The sequence below is a fragment of the Fragaria vesca genome, linkage group LG5 (genome assembly GCF_000184155.1).
Source record: "Fragaria vesca subsp. vesca linkage group LG5, FraVesHawaii_1.0, whole genome shotgun sequence".
Classification (NCBI taxonomy): domain Eukaryota; kingdom Viridiplantae; phylum Streptophyta; class Magnoliopsida; order Rosales; family Rosaceae; genus Fragaria; species Fragaria vesca.
This window is the reverse complement of record NC_020495.1, coordinates 4,379,140-4,402,563: the sequence shown is the minus strand read 5'-3', so window position 1 is coordinate 4,402,563 and position 23,424 is coordinate 4,379,140. Positions and strand designations below refer to the sequence as shown.

Below are 23,424 nucleotides of genomic sequence, written 5' to 3'. Positions count from 1 at the left end.
GTTTATGATGTACTGTGACTATAATCAGCTGTGAATTAAAACAGTTTTCTGTTTGGTAAATATTACTTTTAAAACTGTTGTCAATATTTTTACCGACGACAGCTTCTAAAAGCAATTAAGCTTTTCTAACATGATTAGTTATATGTATGGATTAGTTACCCGATGAAAATTTTTATTAAGAGCATATCCAACAGCTTCCCCATAAGCAAAAGTCTATGTTTTAAGCAATTTTTCTTCTTCAATTCCAACATATTCCTTATTTTGGAGATTTCATAATCATTTCCCAAATTCTTTCCTAAAATTTGAGAGTTTGTTGCAAATATAGGGAATTTGGTTTTTACTCTCATCACATTCTCCATTTTAGAAAAAGTTTTAGGGAATCTGTTAGGGCAAAACAACCAAAATCTTCCTCAAAATGAGAAACCAAGAATATGTGGAAGTTGTTGGAGTTGCTTTATGTGAATTAAAGCAACATAAACTACACTGGAAAGGGTTATATTTGACAAAAAAAAAAGTGAGGACCACCGTAATTTCCGTAGGAGAAGTAAAAGAAGATTACAACGGCGTGCCTCTTGGGCAACCAATATTTTTTCGTATCTAAATGTAAAGCATGCACAACCTGAGAGAATGAAAACTGTGCCCGAGATTTGCAAAGACATCGGCCAAGAAATTGGCTTCTCGGAAAGCATGAACAAAGTTGATATTATCAAACTCACTGGTAACGTAAATGACATCTCGAATATGGGATTTGAGACGCCAAGAGATTTCACATGTATTGTTAACGCAACTTCATTAAGAGAGAATTTTCTTCCACCACAATAGACTTGAAGTTTAACCTTTTAACAGAAGCTATAGAAACACTATAGAGATATAATTATTTATAACTAGTCAGCGACTACTTCTATTAGCATTGTGTAGGCATTGAATCAAGGAACAAAAGCAGAATGATTGTGGCCAAAGAATCAAACATTAGACATCCGTCTTCCTAATATAAGCACAAATTTATAATTACAAAAATAGACCCTTCTCTTCCTAATTCCTCAATTAGTTGGAGGTGGTTTAAGCAAAAGCCCTAATCTGTGGGGGTTTATAAAAGAAGTTAGGATCAGAATCCATATATCGAAATAGAAGAGGAAAACTATAGAAAATCTAAAGAGATAAACTAAACAATATTCATATCATTCATCCATAACTGAATAAGAGAAATTTACAGCCTTTATATATCCTACAGATCTAGAATAACTACTCCGATAACTACCCTACTTGGACCGAATGGGCCTTGAGTTTACTACAACAAGTCTGGGCTATGCCCATTACATAATAAGGCTGTGGAATACATATCACCTACGTACATATGTGAAAGAGGAAGTATCCTAACAAAACAAGGTCGGCTTCTTCCCGCCCGTACGCTTTAAAGAGGTCCCTTTCCGGCAAACCAATTGGCCTAAAAATGCCCACACACAATTCTCAGACGAGTCCCTCTCTCTCAATTTCCATAATCGTGTACGTACATAAATACACCACAACAGGGTATTTGCAAATCGCACAAAACAAAGACCACGAAACCCACGAGAGACCCCACGGAAACCACCTAAGCCCCCTCCCTCATCTATATAACATTCCCTCATCTGGGTCTTGGAATACACCACCACATAACCAAAACCCACTGCCCCATTTTCTCGATTCTCATTCGCATCTGACTAGGAAGGAGAGATTTTCTGCGTTGGGTTTGATTCCGGTTTGGGGTAAAACCCGGGTCGACGAGTTGTAGACATCACGGCTATACACAGAGTTTCACGGCCACTCATTCATGTCCGCCGGACTGTCCGACGTAAGGGTTGTGTAATTGAGAGCAACCCTTCGCCGCACGGCGGGCGTGGTGCTTTGCCGTCCGAAGGAGGAAGTCCTTCCGACCTCCTTTTCCTCGCCGGCGGTGGTGTCCACGTTTCCGACTTGCGTTTCTTTTTCTAGCTTTTTGTAGATTCGGGTTTAGCTCAAAGATTATTGTTTCGCAAGTAGATCGTGTTTGCTGTCGTTGCTGTGCTTTGATTTTTCTTTTGAGAAGAACAAGAACATAACAAAAATGATGCTGAAGATCAAGAGGGTTCCTACTGTGGTTTCGAATTACCAGAAAGATGAGGCGGATGAGGGCCGCCGAGCTGGGGGCTGTGGCCGCAACTGTCTTAACAAATGTTGCATTTCAGGTACTTCATTTGTTGAATTAAGCTGGAATTATGTTTTGCTAGTTTATCAAGACAAATGCATCATAGGTTGAATTCCGGGTTTCGTTTGATTGTGTCATTAGTCTTATGTGAGGATTTTGGATTCTATTTGGGAGTGGAGTAGGAGTAAAGCTCATTTGGTAGCCTTTTGACATAATAAGTTATGTAGTTGGTGCTTTTAGGCTCTAGTTCTGATGGAGTTATCCTGTTTTTTGGGTTTGTGTAGGAGCAAAACTTCCATTGTATGCTTTTAAGAAGCAAAACAACTCACCTGGTGAGAAGGGGTTTTCCGGACATGAGAAGCAAGACGCTCCTGTTGCTTTCCTTGACTCATTGGTTCTTGGAGAGGTAAAATTTAGTTTTAGAAAATTAAGAAATTGTCACAAGCCTTTATTATTACGTCTTATGTGTGATATTTATTGAAATTGTTCCTGACTTCATTGCAGTGGGAGGATCGCATGCTGAAAGGGCTATTTCGATATGATGTCACTGCCTGCGAGACTAAGGTTTTTAGTTTGCTCACCTTTATTGTTTATCACCTCGATTCAAGCTGCAAAAGAATGTCTTTATCTACTTAATCAAGATATTAGTTCCAATTTATTTTATTTTATTTGGTGTAGGTGATTCCGGGCCAGTTTGGCTTCATTGCACAGCTCAATGAGGGCCGCCACCTTAAGAAGCGACCAACCGAGTTTCGAGTTGATAAGGTTCTCCAAGCTTTTGATGGTAGCAAGTTCAACTTCACTAAAGTTGGCCAAGAGGAGGTTCTGTTCCAGTTTGAAGCAAGTGAAGATGGTGAAGTTCAGTTTCACCCTAATGCACCTATTGATGTGGAAAATTCTCCGAATGTTGTTGCGATCAATGTAAGTTATCTTTTCTTGTGCATTCTTTGTTCTTAACAAATTATTTGAGTGAAAGTTTCAGCATTAACCATCTACCCATTCAACAGGTCAGTCCAATTGAATACGGGCATGTGCTGTTAATACCTCGTATTCTTGAGTCTTTGCCTCAAAGGATTGATCGTGAAAGCTTCTTGCTTGCACTTCACATGGCAGCAGAAGCAGGGAATCCTTACTTCCGATTGGGTTACAACAGCTTGGGTGCATTTGCTACCATCAATCACCTTCACTTCCAGGTTTCTAGCTATACACTTTTCTACCAAGCTGTACTAACTATAAGTTCCAGCTTCTGATATGGTTCACTACTAATTATAGTTATCAGTCAACAATACCAGTTTGCTTATTTTTATTTATTGTACAGGCTTACTACCTTGCCGTGACCTTTCCCATTGAGAAGGCTCCTACTAAAAAGATAACCAGTTTGGATGGTGGGGTGAGGATCTCTGAGCTTCTGAACTATCCTGTTAGAGGTCTGGTTTTTGAGGGTGGAAATACTCTGGAAGATTTGTCAAACTCTGTCTCTGATGCCTGCATTTGCCTTCAAGAGAACAACATTCCTTACAATGTCCTCATATCGGATTGTGGAAAGCGGATCTTTCTCTTACCACAGGTACGTATATAGTTAATGAACTTCAAATGTTGATTCGCTATTTCCTGTTTATAATCTATAGGCCTTTCACTTACCCCACACTTCTTAAATACAGTGTTATGCTGAGAAACAAGCTCTTGGGGAAGTTAGGGCAGAGCTTTTGGATACTCAGGTGAATCCAGCTGTGTGGGAAATTAGTGGACATATGGTGTTAAAGAGGAAGAAGGACTATGATGAGGCATCTGATGAAAATGCTTGGAAGCTCCTTGCCGAGGTCTCTCTTTCTGAGGAGAGGTTCCAAGAGTGAATGCTCTTATATTTGGAGCCATTGCTTCTGGTGTTGATGATGGGAATGCAAATTTACTAGAGGATCCAGATGTCAAGCCTCGCTCTCATGATGAAGTGAATGCCATTAACAAAAGCTCCCATCATGCTATGGTGTCCGGGACACAGGAATGCCTTGTTCTGCAGTAATGAGCAGATTTGTGGTTTTGTACCTGTGAATCTAGTATTGCAGTTTGCCATTTGGGTTTATGTCTGTACCTTATTGGATGCTAGCCGATGCCTAAATAAACAAAACTGGGTTTGCATAGTCAGCTCTACTTTTGCAGTTTGTATGTTCTGCATAACGACATCGATCTATTTGCTTAGGGTGCTTTATGGGTACTCTGTAAAATACTCTGTAGAGATTGCTATTATGGATGATCAATAAATGTTACGTGTATCATATGATGACCTCTTGCAGCTGTTTATGTTTTGACTGTTTATGCTCCTCTGTGTGCGACCATGTTCCTCTAAACAATGCTGACAACAAGATATCATAATTCCAAGAGGGTGCCGGGCATCCGCTTAATGCTTATGCAGATTCACAAGAACTTGACATCCTTAATGTTAACCTGCAAATCAAAAGCCATTTCAAAACGCTAGAGCATTCCTCAGCTTCAAGCAGATCCCAATTTCAGGGTTTAGCGTTGTGTATCCATTTTATCAAACAGTTCCTGGTGACATCAGCATCCCCCCAGTTCTGTAGTGCAAGCAAAATTAACTTATCCATCTACCCAATTTTACTGATGACAGAAACTTGAGTCTCAAGCCATTGATCAAGAATTAGGCAACTGAAGTCCTCATTAAAACTGTAGCATTCCTCAAATGCGGTATTAGGGTTGGAGAAGACTTTGACAGCACTCCAAGTTGAATGATTAAAGCACAAGTTGGAGAAGACTTTGACCATGCCACAACTGGACCATTATCGGATTGTAACAGAGTAGACTTGCAGATCGGCGGGCACAAGTTTACCTATTGGTCTATAAGCTAATAGGGGACACACAAAACATGGTACCCACTAATCACAATGTTTGTAGCAGAGAGCCCCCTGGATTCATTTTATTTAGAATTTGCATCAAACTCTGCATAAACACATCGTTCACTTGAGGCTAGATCAAACTACTACTACTGTGTCAGAAGAATGCATCAACATCAAATCCTGGATAGTCAGCTAACCGATCAATCGAGATTGTACCATCAGTTGTACGGGTATGCTAGTGAGGGAAGGCAAACTGACTTTATCACAGTTATTCAGAAGGTTGCAGATCATGATCAAAATGCTTCCATGCAGCTCCTATCCCGGCTGAGCCACACAGCGGTGACTTTCAGGCATGTAAGTCTAGCCGTCGAGATCTTGAAGCTTCACGCCTTCACCCCTCACTTCTGTTGGTTAAAAACTTTGAAGGTGACACTGTACTCCATGTTGCGGCCAAAACCGGAGAGGGTGATGATAGTATGATAAGGTACATTATGGAGCATGTGAGTCTGGGTTCCGGTCAAGGTCAAGTGACGGATATTGAAAAGGTTGATATATCAGTGTTCAGAATGAAAAATGATGAGGAAAATATTCCCTTGCATGAGGCCCTGATAAATGGTAATCACTTGGAGGCAAAGTATTTGATCAAGGCTGATCCTTCAGTTTCATTTGGTTTCATTTTCTGCTAACAAGGAGAAAAAGCGCCCCCCGCCCGTATCTAGCTGCAGAAGCAGGGCTTATTGAAATTGTGACGCCAATAGTTGACAGTATTGCAATCCAGAATAACACAGGTGATCAAGGTAATGGCGTGCCGCCTACAACCTTGGTGGTGGAGGGTAAGTCCCCATTGCATGCTGCGACTTTCGGCCAGAAGGAATATTTACTTATCATTACTCGGATATTTACTTGCATGCTGCGACTTTCGGCCAATAGGATGAAATATTTCCTTAATTTTGAAAGTCTTGTTAGATTTGACCTCTCTATGTGACAACTGATTAGGTACTTATCCCTTTTATGATTCAATTGCTGGTTGTAGATGTCCTATGCATAATATGAAGAATGCGACTTACATTAGAGCATTCCGAAGACGTGGCAGGGGAGGACTCCACTTAATTTTGCAGCATCAACAGGTTATCTCGGAGGGCTTTGCATTCTATTAGAAAGATGTCCCTCTGATTCTCATTGAGCAGATAGTAGCGGCACCTTGCCAATCCATTCTGCATCAAGCAAAGGTCATGTTCATATAGTCAAGCTGCTTCTTGAACATTATCCCAAGAAGAAGGCATATCTTGTGAAAGAATGAATAATCAGCTAGTGAAAGGAACGACGTTGGATTCAATAACATCGAGTTATGTGATGGAAGAGAATGGCCTCGATGTCGAGGCTGATGGAGAATAGTATCTTATTGCTTATAGGAAAGACTCATATCAAACCCTATTTAATATCTATGAATTGTACACAAATGGGTCTTAAGCATCTAATTGTTGCGAGCTGAGTTACTTTGCTTGTGTTTGGTTTTGATTTCTAGTTTGTTACTTTGTTACGTCCACCTTTTTTTTTACTTTGGTTTTGGAGTTAGTTTTTTCGATTCTTAATTTGTCGTTGGAATAAGTGAACTTGCTTGTGTTTTAGTTTTTGTAGTTGTTGATCAATTCTTGAACAACTCATGTTTTTTGGTCGTATGATTTCAATCAATGAAATCTTCTCCACTTCCATGAAAAAAAAAGAAAGTAAAATGAAATGACTTGGCAAAAAAGGCAAGTTTTTTAGCATTATGATTCAAAAAATTAACTGTATTTTGGGAAGTACATAATGATCGGTGAAAAAACCTATGAAATCTATAGCCATGTAATGAAATTTTCTATTGTTAATGATGAAAAATAGAAAGAAATAATTCGAAACTAGGATACTCCTAGTCGTTTATGAAAGACCGTACGAACATGTGGGCGTGGCTCTGTGCTAGTGGTTTTGAGCATCTTTTGGAAATAGTTCTGATACCAAATTATATTCCTTCCAAGTTTCTTTGTGATAGTTGAATATTAAATGAATGAAGACTATAAGCACGCGCACCTGTAATTTGGATTCCAAATTATGTGGTAATCTTTTATATATGGACTGACTATGAATGTCATTTGATTTTGACACATCATGTGGATACTTCCATCAATTCATTAAATTCTTTAATTAGCAATGCTAATTCATAATTTCGGATTGTATTAGGTCATATTTTCTGTAATAAAAGTATGTGGTTAATTCTTCTACTCATCAAGGTGCAAGTGAACCGAGCAATTAATATGTAATATTTTGATCTGGTCATCCATGTCGTATTATCATGCATGTATTCTAACACCGTTAACAAAATTGAAACCCAAAAAGATAGTCTCAAGTGTTTTCAACACAAGAAGTAGGGACCTAAGGTCGAATAAAATGTACTCTTATTATGGGTACTTAATTTGATCAGATCAAAAATGAAAATGAAATGAATGAATTTAGGGTTTTTAGTCTTCATTTGATTTTCGCATACGGCGATTTGAGGACTTGCACATTAATAGTGCAAATGCACCTTGGTGCGTAGAATCCGCTTCAAAGATTGAGACGGAAGAAAGAGAGAAAATTTTAATAATGGTCAGCTTTTTAATTAGATATTCCCAATCTCATCTAAATTAAGCTCAATTCTTACTCATTTCAGTATCTTTTTTCTTCTTGCGACATAAGTAACTTCCTTCTTTGACTCTTCGTTTATTTTCCTTGCAAAAGAAATTTGAAAATGGATCTTTAACTTTCATAACGTCTATAAATTAAAGAGAGGCTTCCAATTGCATATGTATTCTTTAATACCTTACATTTTTGTTTGGGACGTTCTTCCTCATATTGATATGATGCAAACTTTCTTAGCTCTTTTTTTCCCTTGATTTTCTTCTTTTGGAAAAGGACTATATATTTTTTTTTTTTGGTCAATAAAAAAAAGGACTCATTAGAGATTACTTCCAAGTTCCAAAACCTTTGTTAAAGGCCGAAGGTACATGACTTGAAGGCCGACCTCCCCAAATTCCCACATACTGGGTAAACAGGCCCATTGGATTTAGCTCACACAAGACTAGCTAGTGTCATTACAAGTCTAGCTCCAAATGCCAAGAGTGAAAAAGAGAGGCCATTTCACCGAGTGACTAAGCTCGGTAACTTCTTTCTCACTTTGGTCAACTTCAATCACTAAATTTTTAACTCAAGAATTTCAAAAAATAAAATGGATCTAAGATACGATCACCCATTTGTAGAAATGAATGCATCGATGAGCTAAAATGTGTTGACTGTTGTGCTAATGAATGAACGAATGAATGGATTTTGTGAATTTAGAAACAGATTCCACATCCAAAATACTAGCAAACAAAATCTCTACCACCTTTGCCGCACAATACGTGGCCCTTTCTCACATCGGTTTCTCTGCTTTCCCTCTTCTTCTCTCTACTTATAAACACCCCAAATTTCCAGAATACGAGACAAACCCTATCAATGTTTTTTAACCATATGCAAACAACGGGCACTATAAGATCGAAGAATTAAACTTCCCTCAGTTATTCACTTATTTGCTATTCTTTTCCACCTCCCTTTCACTCTCTGCTCTCAATGGGGATGGTTGTAACTTTTGTCTCCGTGCTTTCTTGCTGTTATAATAAACCTGACAAAATAGATTTTGCAGGAAAACCACAAAACTAGAATGATATGATATTGATATCATATTACTTTCTGTTTTTACCCTAGTTTACAAATACTAGAGTCCACCCAACATTAAACCACAAGCACCCTTTTTACAGTTCAATCAGTTCTCTTCCACAGTATGTACGTTTCTTTGGAGTGGATGACTCGCACGTTTACAAATCCCAGTCAATCTTTTTATCCCTTCGGAAATAGTTAACCACACTAACCTGGATAAGTTAAGGCTTGTAGTCTGGGGAGTTAACGCAATGTATGAAAATACCGACTTATTATCAAGCCGATTACATATGTAACAATCCAGTTCTCCCGCTTACTAGCTGACTATAGAGATTTAAACAACTCCCATCAGATTAAGGCTCATTTAAATCCAACGATTCATACAAGTTTACCAGTTGGATTATCATTTACCACTCCATTGAGCTAGTTTACTCGTACAAAGTTGATCTAATTTACGAGTTCTTTTCTAGTATAAAAGAACTCCTCTGTTCTTTGACCTTATAAAGCTAACCCGACTATCCATGCATGGCCGGCTATAAACCTCAAAATGCAACTTTCTGCTAAAGTTATACAAAAGTGAAAATCTAAGTTTGATAAAAGCCACATTTGTTGGGTTTTACTGTGAATTATGAAGTGTTTTAAAAAGATCAAAGAGTCAACGGCTAGCTAGTTAGTAGAAAGGCATGAATATATATATGAAACCAGCAATTATTCAGACACCTCAAGTAGAAAGCAGCGATCTGATCAAGGCTATTATATATAAGTTGCATCAGAATAGCCAAAGGCATCAGAACCAATACTATAATGGCCAGCTGGGTCATACAAGAATTGGGTATTTCTGAAAGAGGAGAGGATAGTGATGGAAGATTCAAATAAAAATTTCTTTATATTTTACCAGTTGAAGTAATAGGACAGGATCAAAAACCTATACATATTCTGGGTAAAACTTACCACATACGCCGAACTACCCGACAGAGAGATCTACTACTAACTTATGATACATCATATATCATCACAAATGCTAGAGGCTACCCGGTCAACAATGCTTTTCAACTTCACGATCAATAATAATATAAACCCAGAAACATATCTGATATGGATCACCAGGGATTTTCACCAAAATAGAAGTCACTTTATTCACTCTATGAAAGTAGCTAGAGTGAACATTCCTGATTCAAATATGAATGTGAAAAGATTTGTCTTTGTATGGTTTGTTTCTGAAGTACTTCTACTGAGACTGATTAGATATGCATGGTAAGAAAAGAAACGAATCTCATTTTGTAACTACATACAGTACTCTTTTCTTCTAATCATCAAAGGCAATGAAGAAAGATCTTTAGGGAGATTTTAGGCGCTAGTAGTACAAAAGCTACAGAAATGGCTGTGAATGAAAAACAAGTAAACTGAAAATTGAAAAACAAGATTCAATTCTTCACTATACACATCAATGTCGTTGATCATGATCGTCCATTAATTCTAAGTAAATAAAATAAATTAGACTACGGGTTTTGATTAGCTTGGATACCAAAATACCATCGGTTTTCCCACTTGAATTACAGAAACCAACCCAATATAGGAATTACAACGGTGAGAAAAACGCGGGTATTTTGGTAACAACTCCCATGGATCAACAAAATTTCCCAGACGAAAGAAGAAATGGATTTCAAAAGGAAAAAAGAAATGTAATTTACTAGTTGTGGAGAGGATCTGGGCAACTGGGCACTCTTCGTTTGCTATCTTCGAATCCCTTTTCGGTTTTGTTGAGTTTTGAAGCCGATGATGATATTCCGCTGAAGAACTTACGGAACAGCTCCTCTCTACTAGCCTTCTTCTTTACATGAGAAAGACGATGAAGCTGATTTACATTTCCTGGTGGTGGAAGTGCCCGAATTGCCCCAGCTTTGCAGTACCGGTCGTCGGAGCATACCCAAATCTGTATAACAGACATCACGATCAACGCCACCGCCAGACACGAATACCGCAACTGCCTCCTCCTCCTGCCGCCGGCGAACAACATTACCGGATAAATATCTGCTCCGCTACATAAATGAAATCCCTGCCTCCACCTCCCTCCTCCAAATCGCTTAATACAAACACTCGATAGAGATGTAGAGATACGATCGATCTCTTAGATTTCTAAAAACCAGCTGCTAGCTGATGAAGAAGAAGTGTTGACTGTTGAGAACCCCAAGCTCTCTCTCCCTCTTTGTTTATCTCTCTCTCTCTCGGGTGTAATACTACTGTGACCTGTGAGCAAGGGATTGACGGCTATTGGTATTGTAATACGTATTTCTATGCCTGCCCACACTGGCCCACGTGAAGAGAAAATAGCACCAGTCTCTGCCAGTCCATGTCCAAGCTCTCTCTTTCACTCCCTCTACTAATTTTTAAAATGAGTACGTTCAAAATTAAGCAAATTAATTAGTAATCTAACATTAAACCACGTAAACAGTATAAACCTCGGAGCATATTAGCAATACAACCCTCATGAGACTCATGCATCGCTACGTAATGTTCCGATCGAAACCTGCATGTCGGTGAGCGACAGTAATCTAATTATAATAACTTGTGCCACGCGCTAAGAGAGTCTGGCTGGGTGTGTTACGACGTCTGGTTGTGATTATGAATATCTTTCAGTAGGATTGCGAGGCGAGGAGGCAAGGACCACGGTACTCCACGCTCTCCCCGGCAATGTCTCGCCAGAGATGAACCACGCGGCGAGCAATGCGTGCATTGCACACTCCAATTTTATATGTTTTCTCGGAATTTTGTATGAATATATAACTAGGAAGTTGGAATTGGAGATGGAGAGATGTGGAAGAGGAGAGGTGGCCGGGAATCCCGCCGGGGTGTTGGAGACAATCGTACGTACCTGATTCAATAAACGTGGATTAATACCTTAATTATAATTAGAGGTTGTCAAATTTATGCAATCTTGTGAGGGAGTGAGAGCTTGAATGACCGGAGTGTCCTTCTGGGTGGGTCAAATATTTATCAATGTCTTTCATTTTCGTGAGTCATGATATTAGGTGAGGAAGGTTAATGGGGGACGATGGACGGACACATCTTTCATCTTCTGCCCAGAAGTAGTAGCTACCACAACTGTGCCATGCGTACATGCCTCTTTCTATATATATCGATCACCATTTAGAAAACCTACTTCCTATTAATCATATCAATCTCTGGCCAGCTCATATGCTTCATTGTCGAGCCAACGAAAAAGGGGAACCATATATAACGCGTGGAGTAATGTATGACATAATGAGCAGCACTTGGATCATTATCGTTGCTTGCTATTTGCGAATGATGAAGAAGAAAGGGGTTTTGTCTCGTGGGCATCGACCAAAAATAATGGGGTCCTGCAGGGAGAATCAAGAACAGGGACTGTTGAAGGAAAGGAAAAAGGGTTTTTGAATGTTGATCACAATTGGCTTCAGGACACATAAGAATTGTAATTTGGAAATGGGGAAATGGTGGGGAAGGTAATGTCATGAAGATGGACATACGTTGCAGCTGGTGTCAATTATTAATAAGAACCCTAAACGAGTCATCCTCAAAGGGTCATTAGCAATTTAGCATTTCCGAGCTAGAGAGAGATGAAGTGTGGGAAAGGTAGCCTGGCTTGGGTTTTAAATCTGACTAGTAGAGAAAAACAAAGGGAAAATGTTAAAATCAATAATGAAAATGGAAAAGATCGAGGGAATTGTCCAAACCAGTGTGTCGTTACCGAAATGATAAAACAAAAAATGGGGTACGACTGCTCTCTATTCATTCAGCAATTGTCACTTCCATGTAAACCTCTGACGGGACTCGAGCAATTTCTTCACTTTCATATGGCATTTCGTACGTAAATCCCAATTATCAATCACAGGAGCAGAGGTACATTTGCAGCGGTGGAATTGATAAATTCGATTCAAAACCAAGGGCATAATGGAAACGAAGTAGAACACGTGAAACATAGTCATCTTGTTTAACACTAAGTTTATGGTTAAATTTTATGTATCAGTGTTTGAAAATACTGGTGCTGTTTTGGTCAGCTAACTTCTTCTTCCCAGAAAGAAAGTGTTTTTTGTTTTATGGCTGGAAAAAGAAAAAGGGTAAAAGCCTATGGTCTTAAAAAAGAAAAAAATTAAAAGCTTACCCTATCTCAAATATGATCCTCTATATATCGCTCTGCAGCTAAAGTTGACAGTTTGAGACCTTTTAGCTTCCGCTTCGACTTTGTCCTCCTCCATGGCTCAAGCCTCAAGGTATATGGTAATGGTGTATATGTAAATTCATTAGTTACACTCGGAGATTTTCACTATTCCATTTTGTCATTTTCACTGAGCACCCTTTACTACTTCTCTTACCCCCGGCTTTAATGTTTTTGCCATTTTCTTCTTGGCCTTGTATAATTCTGGGTTTCTGCTCTGTCCTGTGACTTGATTATTCAGCGGTTTAAGTGATGGACTCATACAACTCGCAGAGGTGCTGTAAATTCTGAGTTAAAGACATGTATGATTGACAAAATCCAACAAGACGTACACCATTGGTGAAATGTGCTAAGTTGAGAAGAGGTGACCTATATGCATGTGAGTGTGTGACATATTAAAGACGGTTTCTTTTCCCAGAAGGCCATAAGGAGTGTCTCATATTCAGGGCCGGCTGAAGCTTCATGTATGGCAATCTTTCTCTCCGATCGAAATTGTTCTATATATGATGATTATAGATCTTACAGAGGAAAACACCACATGCAATCCTAGACCACCCTGTTCATAATAGACATTGTGATTTAAGGTTGGAACTTGAATTTTGATTTGGACAAAGATCGACTACTGTTGCAAACCACAAATCTGATACTTGAAACTACACGGGAAATATATCGTAACATTCAGGCTTCAATTTCGGTTTAACCCTACATATTTCACAAGGGATATGCATACAAGACAGTTAGACACTAGTAAATAAGCAGTAATAAACCGTGAGATAAACTAGATGCAATCCAATTATATATCAAAAGTAATCGCATACTTAAAAAGTCTGCAATCACAGAGGCACCCCTTACTCATATTACATTCGGGAAACTGTTAAACAAGACGAGAAACTGGACTTGGAAGCTATCTAGCTTGTTGTAGTACTTTTCTATCTATGCATACCCAGCCATCCCAATGTTTGAGCTTGTACGCTTGGCTTTGTGAGCTACCTGAGTAGCTGTTGCCTTGGTGAAGTAGATGTAGTAATAGACATTGAGGACCATTGTTGCAACCACAAACACTGCTCCAGCAATAAAAACACCTTTCCGCAATGCATCACAGGAGAAGTTCTGAGCATATATCATTTCCCGGTACTTGGTGTGATAGGCATTTTTTGTAGCACCAGCAATCAAGCATGATTCTGCAATCAAAAAAGTTACCCTGCAGATGCAAAATTGGAAGAAATTTTAATCCAAGAGACCAAATTCAATCTAGGCAGCTAAGGTTTAAATATGAAAAATGTAAATCCACGGTATTAAATAAAACAGGGATCCTCACAATGATGAAACAAAATATATAATGCTCCAAGCTCGATTTCCACCAGGGGCTAAGGGTCTTCCAAAACACATGCACTTCGTGACACCCATGAGTAGTGATTCCCCTGACAGAAGAAACAAGAACCCACCCACTCCATAACCAGTGGCAACATCTGAGTTGTAGACACAGTAAGTTTGATTTGTTTGTTCATCCTTATGTATTTCACCCTGCCAGGAAACAAAGGTTACTATAAATTAAAGGTATAGAAATCATTGAGCATAATGCAACACAATTAAGCATAATCCCAACATTCACCACAGGTTTTACCAAAACAGTTATCCAAAAAAGCTCTTAAATCCAGTTTATTATGCAGATGCAAGCTGTACACAAACCACTCTTGACTTGGAGATAGTACATACTGTACTGCTATTTAAGGAATTTTTTTTTTTTTTTCAACAAAAAATAAGTCAGCCTTATAAATGTTCTAACATGAGATGTACGATATCTGGAAAAATGGAAACGCTGTCACCAATCTAGAAAATAAAGGAAGAGTTAAGAACGAAAATTCAAGCCGTTATACTGCTTCTAAACCTTTTGGGAAGGAGTCAAACATTTTCATGTGATACATCCGAACCACATCTGTAGTCCTGCTTGATACAAATATATACAAACATTCCCAAAACCACAAAACTGACCATATGGCTCTTATTCACTCATATGAGTATTATGATATGATTGAAAGGTTTCAATAAACTGGAATACTGCAACATCATCCAAAGAGAGACAACTTCATATACTTAATTAACAAAGAGGGGCCAAAGAACATGGTAGTCTTATCCCCATGTGCTTCTGAGTTCTGACTCATGAATTATTCTCATTAGTTAACACAAATAAGCACTTAAAAGGGTATCCATTGCAGATATATCACTGAAAACCTTTTCTCTTCTGATACATCAGAATAAATACAAGATCCTCGAGTCTACAACCACATCTGTAGTCCTGTTTCATACAAATCTATACAAGCATGTACCAAACCACTAAACTAACCATATAGTTGTTATATACCACTTAAATATACACTTAATTAAGTTTTATAATATGATTGTTAGGTTTGAATTGGATTGCAACAGCATCCCTGCAGAGACAACTTCATATACTTAATTAACAGTGAGGATCAAAGAATATGGTAGTCTTACTCCCATGTGCTTCTGACATGAGACTGTGATAAAGATTAGTGATGGTAATGAAACTAGAAGCAGTGAACGAAAACATGGGGAGCAAAATTACATCCCATCTTCACACCAATACTACAAGGGGAATGAAAAAACAGGTTAATTCACTAATAAATCTTCAAAGCAAAATGTATAGTGTATAGTTGAAGAAAGGTGGTGCAAGAAACTGAAAGTAATAGCACTTGTATTCCTGTAAAATTGCTCCCTACTTACACGAGATTTGAAATTTAGAACAGGGTAAATGTTGCAAGCTGTTAGCTTCTTTATGAGTTCTATATTTTGAAAGTTCTGTTTGACCAAAAGAAACAACTTTTGAAATGTTGTAAAACTAAATCAAGATCATACAGGCTTCAGAAAGTTAATCTGATGATGCATGAATTGACTCCTCCCATATGCCTAGATGAAAGTGCATAATTCTTCACAAAAAGATTTCGTCCTCCTAAGATTAAGGACTGCGTGACTGATGAAATGGAAATTATGGTCTAAAAGCCTATAGAGCCAACGAGTAAAGAGAGCCAGGAATGACAATAGGAACAATTCTAACCCTGAAACAAGAATAAACCACAAAACCCAAAGCAACCAACTCTGTTCCAAGAATAATCAGTACATAGTTTAGTGAAATCCCATTCATTCTGAATTGGAAAGGAGATCAGCTCCGCGGCATATTAAATTTCCAACCCTCTTATTCCTAGAAGCCTAATGAATATCAAAGAATATATCTATATATTAAGTATATATTAATTATATTTAAGCTCAACATCAAAATCCCAACTTATGCATCCATCGCAGAATCCCCAAACCCATAATTTCAACATCAGCAAATCCAAACCCAAAAACTCTTAACAAACCCACTTTCAACAGGCGCTGATTCAAACCTCTATGTCATTCTAGAATCCCTAATCATAGTACATACAAAACAAGGATCCAATGAAAGATGAGCACTAGAAAAACACAGATCAAGACACAAAGACCAGAAGCAGCAACTAGAAAGCTTAAACCCCAATTACAGAGGAACAGTAAATTAGCAAAGTAAAAACAACAAAGAGTGTTAGAGAGTAAAAAGAGGCTTTACCACACTTCTTCGTCTCTCGGCGGCAATGGCGAACCCAAAAGCGACTAAGCTGAGAACGACGACCAGAAGGTGCACCAGAGTCGAGCCCTTTCCTTCTCCCATCTCTTCCGGAATCAGATGCTGTGTGTTCACTGACACAGTTCGGAAGTGAAACAGCAACACTCACAGTGCAAAGTGACAGCTTTGCTTTTCTTAAAAGCAGTGGAAAAAAGCGCTTTTGTATTGGCGCAAAGGGAAAGCTTCTCGGACCCACGCGAGGGTGGAAGAGAGTTGAGGACACGCGAGGGGTCAAATTACGGAGGACGGTGGTCTCCGGTTCTGCAGCTGCGCCGAAAGTGTTGCACACGCGAGGAAGCAGCGGCGGGTCGTGTGATTGGTATGAAGAAACGAGGAGGCGGGTTCGAGTTTAAAGTGGATGCGAGGGTTTCCACTGGAGGAGATTAGAAGAGAGAGCTCACAAGAGAATACATCTAATGAGTTCAATTTTCGGTAAGTGAGTAATTTTGGTAAGTGAGAATTGGGTCAATACCGATTCCTATAAGGTTAGAGTACATAATTCAAATTTAAGAGTTATTAATGACACATTTACTGATTTGTGAAAACAGCGAAGTTGATTTCGGAATGAGAGGAATTAATTTCTAATGTAATTTCTATTCAAAAATGAGATAGTTTAGGAATCAAAGCCTCTGAATTCAAGTTTTTCCATTCAAAAACTCTAATGTAATTTCAATATCTCTAAATTATCTAACCTTAAAAATAAATATATTGCCAACAATAGAAAACAACACAAAAAGAAATAAAGTTAATACATTAGACTGTACCATATAAAGAGACGAACTTAATTTTGCCTTGGCATCTTCGAGTTAGGTGGTTGAATTGTCTATACAGGATCTCTACAATAACTTTTAAATCTTCTCACATTTTAAGAGAATAAAATAAAGTAACAGATGGTCTAGCTAATCATGGAACATCTCTGTCTGAGCAGATATGGTTGGATGTGCCTCCTCCATTTATCTTGTCCTATTATGAGCGGGATCTTTTGGGTATGCCAAATTTTAGGTTTCATTAATTCATTTGTTTTTCTATATTGTTTTTCTCTCTTGGAATTAGACTTTTTTGTACTATATGGCTGGCATTGGCCTAGTATTCTTTTATTTTTTCAATAAATTTTCGTAGGAGAACGATGTTTGTCTCTTTACGCTTACAAAAAAAAAAACAAACTTAACTAGAAATGATCTTTCTCAAATATGAGAAATGTTTAATTAACCTTAACTATGATTGAAAGACTATTGAATGAAATATAAATCGACCGTTCTCGAGTTCTTAGCCAGTCTTAAATATTCTTGAACACTACTTCAAATTATTACAAATTCTTTTATGTGTTTGTGTTTCTAGTGTCATTTACAATATTTTTCTCTTTCTTTTTCTAATAAGCTAAATAGAAGCGACATCTGCTCTTTCTTACATTTATCGTGCATCTCAATCTCAAAATTTATTCGAGATGATTATTTATTATAACCTAGGGTAAAGTTGTCTTTGATAACAAACATACAAAACAAATTGAGAATAGAGAATCGTGAAAGATGTGTATCTCATTCATTGATAGGAGCCCTTTATATAGAGAATTACACATTACCAGTATGGTAAGGATATGAATACATAGATCTAGTCTAACTACATATCCTATTGGCACAAGGCAAAGACACACATAAAGAATATCTAGTAAGATATGAAATATCCTAGAACAGTAACTAAAATGTCGCTACCAATGAGGGGTCCCTCCCTGATTAATTTATAATCTTTTGGGACCTCTATACGCCGAAGGGCTTCCCCAATAACACCTATGATGCAGCGGAAATATAAATGTTGGAATCCATCAACAACGACTTGAATTCACAAGTCTGGTTTTCTCGAATCCACAAAAAATTCTCGGAATCCACCAGAAGAGTTGAGAAAATCGTAAGGGTTTTTGTTAATAAAAAAGGTGATGACTACAACTGATAAAAGATCATTATAAAGGAGCAAATAAACCCTAGGGCAACTAACAACCAACCCTAAAAGCTCATGAATTAAAAAAAACCAAATCCAAAACAAACTATTAAAAATAATTGCTGAAAATAAGTAAATCTGTGTTTTGAAGGCCTAAAAAGGAGCAAATAAACTGTAGGGCAACTAACAACCAACCCTAAAAGCCCATGGATTAAAAGAAAACCAAATCCAAAAGAAACTATTAAAAATAATTGCTGAAAATAAGTAAATCTGCGTTTTGAAGACCTAAAGGGACTCGGATGACCTAAAAAGGCCATATATCGTTGTAAAGCGATAAGTTTGATTTGTTGGGCCGTTCCGTTTCTAGAAAAGTATTATAATGGTCAATCGGACACCAAATGCCAAATCTGCAACAAACCGGGTTTCGACTTTGTTTCAATCAACCTGCTCTTCAATCTCTATTGTCATCTGTTCTACATCAACCTACCATGTGGGAGCCCCTTCTGCTGCGGACCGCATAGTTGCGGACTGCTTGGGGACTTTTAAAACCAGCCATTGGATTGCATAAACGATGCAGACCTTCTCCTTCTCTTTATTTGTCGTCGTCATCTGCACTCATATAAACCAAACGACCTTCTCACTTTTACTTCTCCCGCGAAACCCGCTAAAAGTTCCCGCGCATACCTCCTTTATCTCTGGACTCTTCTCATTCCAAAGGACCAGAAACTTATTTCAATCTTCTCTCTCTTTCTCTCACACCCCTGCGTCGAAGCAACAGAGTTCCCTCTCCAGGTAAGAAATTATGAATCTCTTTCATCAATTTTTCTTTGTTCTTATGTTGTTCTTGAATCTTGAGTTCGTGACATAATCTTATGGCTGTATCTTTCCCCTACACCTTTGTGCCTTATTGGGTTTTTGAAACTCTAATTGTTTATTTGGATCTGAATAACTATTATTGAATATATGGATCAGTGTGAAATTGGCTGATTTTGTTAATTTATTATTCAGAGCCATACCCTTGCCTTTTGTTGTTGAAATGGATGACGATGTTGAAACTAGAAATCCTTATGCTGCATTTGTGGTGGATGCAAATGGAAATGATTATAGCTGTGTTTACACCCCTGAAGTAGCAGAGGAATACATACCAAAAGTTGACCAGATATTTGAGTCTTTACAAGAAGTATACGGCTTCTATAACAACTATGCAAAGATGGCAGGTTTTGGTATTCGAAGTCATTCTTAGAAAAAATGTAAAGGTTCAGAAGACATCTCTAGGAAAGAGTATGTGTGTTACAAACAAGGGAAGTTTGAGAAAAAAAATGGATGTTGAAAGCAAAAGAAGTCGAGGGCTAGTATGATGTGGATGTCAGGCTAGAATTGCAGTTTTACAAGTTGGACAGAGTACAATGTACAAAATTTCAAACTTTGTGAAGGAGCACAACCATCTCTTGTCACTCCCTGAAGAAGTACATCAGTTGAGATCACACCGCAAGATGTATGAAGCTAAAAAAATATTGTCACAACAGCTTGGGTTGGTTAATGTCCACATAAACAATTTAGTATCTTGGAGGTGCAAGCGGGAGGGATACAAAACATTGGTTGTACAAAGACAGATTTATACAACTATGCAAGAGATTTGCGGAGAGAATACAAGGGTCATGATGCAAAGATGCTGAATGATTATTTTCATAGTGAGCAATCAAAAGATGATTCCTTTGTTTTTAAGATGGAGGCAGATGATGATGATAGACTTACACACTGCTTTTGGACAGATTCAAAGTCAAGATGTGCTTACAAGTTTTATGGTGATGCGGTCGTATTTGATACCACATATAACACTAATCGGTATGGTATGATCTTCGCGCCACTGTTAGGGGTAAATAACCATGGGCAAACAATTGTATTTGGTTGTGGTTTCTTAAACAATGAGACCACTGAGTCATTCATTTGGTTGTTTGAGCAGTTTAAAAAAGCTATGCCAGCTGGTCCACCAAAAATTATTATTACTGATCAAGATCCTGCAATTGGAAAGGCCATTTCTCAAGTGTTTCCAGGTTCGTTTCACCGATATTGTATATGGTATATTATGAACAAATTCTCTGAGAAAATAGGTGCTTCTGTTCATCAAGATTCTCTTAGTGAACTTAAGAAGTGTGTATGGGATTCAGACACCAAAGAAGAGTTTGATGCACGGTGGATAGAGGTGATCGATAAAGGTAAATTGAACAACAATGAGTGGTTCTCTTCAGTTTACGAAATGCGTTCAAGATGGGTGCCAGCATATGTGAAACATGTATTCTTAGCAGGAATGTCGGCGAGCTCACGAGCTGAAGGTGACCATGCATTTTTCAAAACTTATGTTTCAAAAGATAATACTTTAATGGACTTCATACTTCGGTTTAATAGGGGGCTTGCTCACCAACGTCATGAAGAGTTAATTGCTAACCATGTTGATGTCAACCAAAGACCTGTGTTCAAAACCCCAATGATGATGGAAAGGCAAATGGCGGAGATTTATACTCACAGAATTTTCAAGAAGTTTCAACTTCAGTTATGGTTATCTTGGGGATGTGTACTTCAAGTTACAATTGATAATGACAGTGTGTGTGTTTACAAGGCAACAGAAAGGAGAAAAGATGGAAGTTTGAAGGTACGAGAAGTAACATACAAGGTTGTTGATAAGGTTGCATGTAGTTGCAAAAAATTTGAGTTTGAAGGAATTTTGTGCAGGCACATATTGGCATATATGAAATGGAAACAAATTGAGTATTTGCCAGATCAATACATTCTAAAAAGGTGGACCAGAACAACTAGTTCAGATTTGGTGGTTGAAGAGCATGGTAAGTATATATGTGATTTTGGTGATGATTCATTGCTAATGAGGCAAACAATATTGTCCAAAGTTGTTGCTGAGCTGATTGACGGGGCATTGGTATCTAAAGAGGCATGCAAACTCTTGGAAGAGAATTTTGAAAGCATGAGGAAAAAGATAAAGTTTGTGGTTGATAGTAGTACCAATGTTAGAGGTAGTGAAGAAAATGTTACTGTTGATTCTTGTGGAGGCTGTGATGGAAATGTAATTACTAATACAGCTAAAGGCCATGAGACCGATCAAAATGTTGTTCATTGTCACCCACAACAGTTGAATGATCCACTTCCAGTAAGGGCAAAAGGCTGTGGTAAAAGGTTAAAAGGAGGAAAAGAGAAGGCAATGGCCAAAAAAGGCCGTCAATGTAGCATCTGTAAACAGGTTGGACATAATAAACAAAAGTGTCCAACTCTTAATAGTCAGTAACTTGTAATTGATTAAGTGCTCACTCTTTTGATTGCAAGATTTGGTTTCTCAATTAGATTAGAAGGTGAAGTGGTTGTAGTTGAACATGAAATGCTTCATTTTGTAACGGAATGTAGAGCTAATTATCTTGCAAGGATATCTATATAGTTCTTTTTATCTGTTTGTTGGACTTCTTGAAAGCGAGCATATTCCTAGAAACAACTTCCTTAAAATCTGATCCAAAACAACAGCCTTGGCTTGGTTAATAAGGTTTGAGTTTATCTCACAGACAATTCTAATTGATGAAAGAGATTCATAATTTCTTACCTGGAGAGGGAACTCTGTTGCTTAGACGCGAGGGGTGTGAGAGAAAGAGAGAGAAGATTGAAATAAGTTTCTGGTCCTTTGGAATGAGAAGAGTCCAGAGATAAAGGAGGTCTGCGCGGGAGAACTTTTGGCGGGTTTGCGGGAGAAGTAAAAGTGAGAAGGTCGTTTGGTTTATATGAGTGCAGATGACAACGACAAATAAAGAGAATGAGAAGGTCTGCATCGTTCATGCAATCCAATGGCTGGTTTTAAAAGTCCGCAAACAATCCGCAACTATGCGGTCCGCAGCAAAAGGGCTCCTACCATGTGAATCAAGGTCTAACCGTCTAACAACCTAAAACTTTCCAGAGCTGTAAAATATTCTACAGTACTTAAAAGAATCTGAAGCAGATTGAAAAAAAAAAATCTGAAGCAGATCTCACCAGACCGGGCTGTAGGCCCTGCACAGTCACAAACAGACAGTGAGCAATTTGAATCTGAAACTGAAGGGAGGCACCAAACGACGAATGCTGCATGTTACGACTCCCTTTCTTTTCTGTTTTGCTTGCATGCCCTTGAAACCAGACCTTATTAATTTGCTTCTCACAATCTCACTAGACGTACACTAGGGTTCCAGCGTTCTGTTCTTCCATCCAGTTACTTATTCAGATCTAGAAGAGAAGCCACGCTCGAAGCTCATGTCTTTAGTTCTGGATTCTGATCGAACGAGGGGGCAGCCCTTCACCGGGTAAAGCTGCTTCCTGATCTCTGAAACATAACGATATTTTCTTACATTTAACATCGGAAAGTACACAAAAAAAATGTACAGCACTAGATCACCTTTTATAGTTTTATAGCATAAGGGAGGGATACGTTTCGATTGGGTGCACAGTGGGTTTCTGGTAGTGACATACTCATGCATCTACTGCCCGTCTTGAGAAACTTTCATTTAATACGGAGGCCAAAGGTAATGAGGAACAATTTTTCAATAATCGAGAATTCATGCTAACTCATGTCCATCTCACTAAGTACATTTCAAATAACATAAACTTTTACTTATAGCATGTCGTGCAGGGTATGTTAAATGATGAAGAGGACGCCCCGGCCCTATTTTCGTACTTCAACATCACCCTATCTAAGAATGCATAAGAACTAATTACTTGAAAAGAAAAAAACGAAACGTACACCTAAATTTTATCTCTTGATACGCCGAAATTTTCCTCTATTTTTTATATATCTAAGTTCTTTATCTACTAAAAGAGAAAAATAAAAATAGAAGTACAACAGATTCATGGCACAAAAAACATTTATTTTGAAAGATATGATTACATTAATAAA

General features: G+C 38.1%; 2 protein-coding genes and 1 pseudogene across 3 annotated transcripts; 2 read left to right on the top strand and 1 right to left on the bottom strand.

Moving 5' to 3' along the window:
* Positions 1-1,639: 1,639 nt before the first annotated feature.
* Positions 1,640-4,441, top strand: LOC101291432 (annotated as a pseudogene). Its single transcript, XR_184622.1, has 7 exons — positions 1,640-2,204; positions 2,449-2,570; positions 2,669-2,728; positions 2,843-3,085; positions 3,172-3,357; positions 3,483-3,731; positions 3,826-4,441. The product of XR_184622.1 is annotated as a GDP-L-galactose phosphorylase 1-like (transcript).
* Positions 4,442-13,690: 9,249 nt separating this feature from the next.
* LOC101291143 lies at positions 13,691-17,012 on the bottom strand. The gene is made up of 3 exons (XM_004299028.1): positions 16,518-17,012; positions 14,235-14,440; positions 13,691-14,117 (listed from the first exon to the last, which is right to left on the bottom strand). Exons 1-3 carry the CDS (start codon positions 16,617-16,619, stop codon positions 13,850-13,852), a joined length of 576 nt encoding a protein of 191 aa, XP_004299076.1. The 5' UTR covers positions 16,620-17,012; the 3' UTR covers positions 13,691-13,849.
* A 2,530-nt stretch (positions 17,013-19,542) lies between these two features.
* On the top strand, positions 19,543-21,801 carry LOC101295425 (protein FAR1-RELATED SEQUENCE 3-like). The gene is made up of 4 exons (XM_004300932.1): positions 19,543-19,723; positions 20,279-20,382; positions 20,470-20,560; positions 20,675-21,801. Exons 1-4 carry the CDS (start codon positions 19,543-19,545, stop codon positions 21,799-21,801), a joined length of 1,503 nt encoding a protein of 500 aa, XP_004300980.1.
* The last annotated feature ends 1,623 nt before the right edge of the window (positions 21,802-23,424 follow it).

What these genes read in the sequence shown, in the direction of transcription:
- LOC101291143 (XM_004299028.1), bottom strand. Translation starts at nt 16,619, where the DNA reads ATGGGAGAAGGAAAGGGCTCGACTCTGGTGCACCTTCTGGTCGTCGTT. An exon ending in CCGAGAGACGAAGAAGTGTG is followed by an intron (nt 14,441 to 16,517) that starts GTAAAGCCTCTT and finishes GTTTCCTGGCAG; the next exon opens with GGTGAAATACATAAGGATGA. An exon ending in ATATATTTTGTTTCATCATT is followed by an intron (nt 14,118 to 14,234) that starts GTGAGGATCCCT and finishes TTGCATCTGCAG; the next exon opens with GGTAACTTTTTTGATTGCAG.
- LOC101295425 (XM_004300932.1), top strand. Translation starts at nt 19,543, where the DNA reads ATGGATGACGATGTTGAAACTAGAAATCCTTATGCTGCATTTGTGGTG. An exon ending in CAACTATGCAAAGATGGCAG is followed by an intron (nt 19,724 to 20,278) that starts GTTTTGGTATTC and finishes GCTTTTGGACAG; the next exon opens with ATTCAAAGTCAAGATGTGCT. An exon ending in TCTTCGCGCCACTGTTAGGG is followed by an intron (nt 20,383 to 20,469) that starts GTAAATAACCAT and finishes TTGTTTGAGCAG; the next exon opens with TTTAAAAAAGCTATGCCAGC.